The 4,137-nt window shown below is 53.3% G+C and overlaps 1 protein-coding gene across 1 annotated transcript; it reads left to right on the top strand.

The window, feature by feature from the left end:
* Window positions 1-2,408: 2,408 nt before the first annotated feature.
* On the top strand, window positions 2,409-3,816 carry LOC123053572 (peroxidase 31-like). The gene has a single exon (XM_044477043.1). The coding sequence runs from the start codon at window positions 2,577-2,579 to the stop codon at window positions 3,585-3,587; it is 1,011 nt and encodes a 336-aa protein (XP_044332978.1). The 5' UTR covers window positions 2,409-2,576; the 3' UTR covers window positions 3,588-3,816.
* Window positions 3,817-4,137: the final 321 nt, after the last annotated feature.

Below are 4,137 nucleotides of genomic sequence, written 5' to 3'. Positions count from 1 at the left end.
CTTCGATCTTAACCTTTGATTTTTGAGCTATTATATCATTGCCAACATCTCAGAAGCTTGATTACTCTCAAATTGGAAGAGATTCACCTGATCCACATTCCACCAAACCAATTCGTGAACCAAACTCTTTTTCATCACCAACACTTATTACTCTTGGAGATTTGGTACTCCTAGGCGTGAATCTAGTCATATCTCTTGCTTGTGCATCACATCCTGATTTCAAGATTTATCGAATGGATGTGAAGAGTGTATTTCTCAATCATCCCCTTAGTGAGTTGTATATGATAAACAACCTCGTCGTTCTAAAAACCTCGATCACCCCCATGACATTTATCAACTTCATAAGTCTCTCTATGGACTCAAACAAGCACCTCGTGTTCGGTATGATCATCTTACGATGGTTCTAGACGAGAAAGAGTTTGATATCGGGCTCATCGATTCCACTCTCTTTACCAGGAGGGTGAAAGGGGGTTGTTTGTATGCCAAATGTATGTGTGTGTGTGTGTGTGTGTGTGTGTGTGTGTGTGTTTATGACATTATCTTTGGGCCTCCTAACCATTATTGGGATGTTGAGTTTCAAAATCTTTATGACCGAGGTGTTTGCAACGTATATGATAGGAGAGTTGGAGTTCTTCCTTGAATTTCAAGTCAAGCAACTTAGAGGAGGAATTTCATCAGCCGAACTATTGCTAGGGATAGAGGTGATTGCATAAGGATGGACATCATGCAAAACTATACACCAAGCCATCCTAATCCTATCGCCGGAAAATGAGTTAAAACCCTTCTCCATGTGATATGTGCTACATACCTAATGCACACGGAGTCTAAGGAAATATCTCTGGACAACCCATATGCACGGGCTTTCTACCCCCCCCCCCCATGCACACGGGGTCAAGTCCAAAACTTTCTCGAGACCCCATGGATACGTGGTCCCTGACCCCGTGCACACATGGTCTAGGGTTTTCCCCCCGGGTGACCCCGTGTGCACAGGGCCCCCAAGGTGGCAACAGTCACTTTAGTGAAGGAGGTATAAATATTCATCCTTCTTCCACCTCCAACCCCTAACCTTTGATTTTGAGCTACTCCACAATTGTCAATATCTCAAAAACGGATTACTTTCAATCCGTCCACTCAAACTCCATCAAACTTTGGGGGTTGAAAAATAATGAGCCAATTTACTTTCCCATCAAACCAATTCGTGATCTCCACTCTTGTTCAACACCAACACTTAGTCATTGAGATTTCAAACTCATAGGCCGGAAGCTTCCTTGTGTGTGGTGTGCTCTAAGAAAGTTTGCAAAGGTCTGGTGGTCGCCTCCAAGACTAACCACAAGTGATTCAACGCTCATATGTTGGGGGTGACTCAAGGGGGGCTAGGTTGAGCCACTTGGTGGCATTCCTAAGCTTTGGCTTTGGCACGTCTCTAACGAAGATTAGCACTTCCCAAGAGTGTGAACTTTGGAATACATTTGCATCTTTGACTTGTGTGGTTAATCCTTTACTTGTGTTTGCTTGCTAGCTAGCTTGTTGCTATTGCTTATCTAGTGTATTAGCTTGCTTGGCATATATGTTGTTCACTGTAGATAGCTTATGTAGAGAACCTATTTTATCCGCTCTGCCCCTAAAATTGTGTAGTCTACTATTCCCCTCAAGCTTCATCAGTGAGGCCGTCGGTTCACTTTCCATCCGTCTACCACTCCGGCAGCCAGTGACGGGAAGGGAATCCCGACGCTTCTTCTCCGACTAGTAGTTTAGGTTAGTTTTTTTAGTCATCACAGGTGCAACGCTCGGCCGGATGGCGACACTTCTTCTTCGAGTTGCTCTTTTGGGTTTCAATCCTCCTCGAGTTCGTCTGTCTGGATGGAGTGGGCACAGCTCTGACGTAGATTCATGCAATCTCCTTGGGGTGACGAAGTTAGGGTTTCTTGTTGTGCTTGCGTGACAGTGAGATTTGGTGCCAGATGTTTATCGATCGAAAGGTTCAACGGCAATGATTGCGGCTCCAGGGCGTGGATCCTTAGGGAGACATGCACAAAAACTTTCCGGTTGTCATCGGCAAGATCAGGCCAACTTCGATAGAGGAGCAACAACAACAGCGTGTCAACGGTTCGTTCTACGATATAGGTGGTCGTTCGGTGTTTCATGGATAATTTTTATTACGTTTGGTGTGTTTTGTACTTTGATGAATTTTTTAATGAATATGTGCCCTTTTCCTAAAAAAAGAAGTCATGATTATATTTAGTAGAAAAAACAAAATCCACTCCAGAGTTTGGACCGTGGACCACCACCGCATAAAGAACTCACCGCGGTTGCGGCAGGAACATCCGTCCATCCGTCCTCGAGCTCCACCCCGTCTTTACCAGGCCACCGCACCACCCTTCCCCTTAACCTTAAACCCCACAATTACTTCACTCATCAGTCATCACTAACACCCCACTAATCCTCCCACTTCCACCATTCTTCTCCAGCCCACCGCCCTTTTCCCCTCCTCACCCCAATCTCCGTCTCTCTCATTTCCAAATCCAGCCACCTCCACCTCTCTCTCTCTCTCTCTCTCTCTCTCTCTCTCTCTCTCCATGGGCACGCTTCTCCGCCGCGTCCTCCTCTCCCTCGCGCTCCTCGCCGCCGCCGCGACCCCCGGCGCGGCGGCGGCGGCGGCCAGGCTGTCGACGTCGTACTACAGCCGCAGCTGCCCCCGCGTGGAGCAGATCGTCTCGGACGTGGTCGCCGCCAAGCAGCAGGCCAACCCGTCCACGGCGGCGGGCACGCTGCGCCTCTTCTTCCACGACTGCTTCGTCTCCGGCTGCGACGCCTCCGTCCTCGTCTCCCCGCTCTCCTCCGACCGGACCCCGGAGCGGGCCGCGGAGATCAACCTCTCCCTCCCGGGGGACGCCTTCGACGCCGTGGCCCGCGCCAAGGCCGCGCTGGAGGCCGCCTGCCCGGGCACCGTCTCCTGCGCCGACATCCTCGCGCTGGCGGCGCGCGACCTGGTGGGGATCCTGGGCGGGCCGCGGTTCCCCGTCTTCCTCGGCCGCCGCGACGCGCGCCGCTCCGACGCGCGCGACGTGGAGGGCAACCTCCCGCGCACCAACATGTCGGCGCGCGCCATGACGGTCCTGTTCGCGCGCAAGGGCATCACGCCGCAGGAGATGGTGGCGCTGGCGGGCGCCCACACCGTGGGCTTCTCCCACTGCTCCGAGTTCGCGCACCGGGTGTACAACTACAAGGGCAAGGGCGGCGGCGCCAGCGGGCACGACCCGTCGCTGAACCCGGAGTTCGCGCGGGCGCTGCAGAGCTCCTGCGCCGGCTACGAGAGCAACCCGGACATCTCCATCTTCAACGACATCGTGACGCCGCGGGACTTCGACGAGCTCTACTTCAAGAACCTACCCCGTGGCCTCGGGCTGCTCGCCTCCGACGCCGCGCTGTGGGAGTACCCGCCCACCAAGGTGTTCGTCCAGCAGTACGCCGACAACCGGACCGCCTTCTTCCAGGACTTCGCCAGGGCGATGCAGAAGCTGGGCACCGTCGGCGTCAAGACGGGGCGGCAGGGCGTCGTCAGGCGGCAGTGCGACATCCTCGACTAAGTCCGGCGACCGGGCGCGTTGCTACAACTTTGCCCGACGTTGTACCGTCGCTAGTCCGGTGAAAATTGGCGATATTAGGATTGGATTTTGGTGTGTCTGCTCTCTGATTTCTGAATGAACTCGTGAATTGTGATGCTTTTCGGTCTTGTGAATTGAAAAGCGAGTGACCAAGGCCGTCCAATTTAGCGAGAGGCGCTGGGCCGTTGGCACCTCCCTTTCTGTTACACAAGTCGTTATCGTCGCCTGGACTGGCTCATCTCGTGCATGCATTTGTTACTTTCAGTCATACACACATTCCGCGTAGTCATCACAGAACGCTCAATTGCCGCCGCCGAATGCTCCTTGTGGTTACGCAGCTAACGGCGGCGGATACGCACAACGGAGCGTAGTCACGCGACCCACGGCAACCAAGGTGACACGAGCAGATTGCCCGCCGTTGGGGCTGGGACTTGGGCGTTGGCACATGGGAGGGCAAGGCAACATTGGCTGCTGCCTTTTTCTCGTACAGCGCCGGGCCGGTTCATGTCGGGTGAAGCTTTCTTCGGTTGCG

The sequence above is a fragment of the Triticum aestivum genome, chromosome 2D (assembly GCF_018294505.1).
Source record: "Triticum aestivum cultivar Chinese Spring chromosome 2D, IWGSC CS RefSeq v2.1, whole genome shotgun sequence".
Taxonomy (NCBI): Eukaryota; Viridiplantae; Streptophyta; class Magnoliopsida; order Poales; family Poaceae; genus Triticum; species Triticum aestivum.
This window is presented reverse-complemented; position numbering and strand designations above follow the sequence as displayed.

What these genes read in the sequence shown, in the direction of transcription:
- LOC123053572 (XM_044477043.1), top strand. Translation starts at nt 2,577, where the DNA reads ATGGGCACGCTTCTCCGCCGCGTCCTCCTCTCCCTCGCGCTCCTCGCC.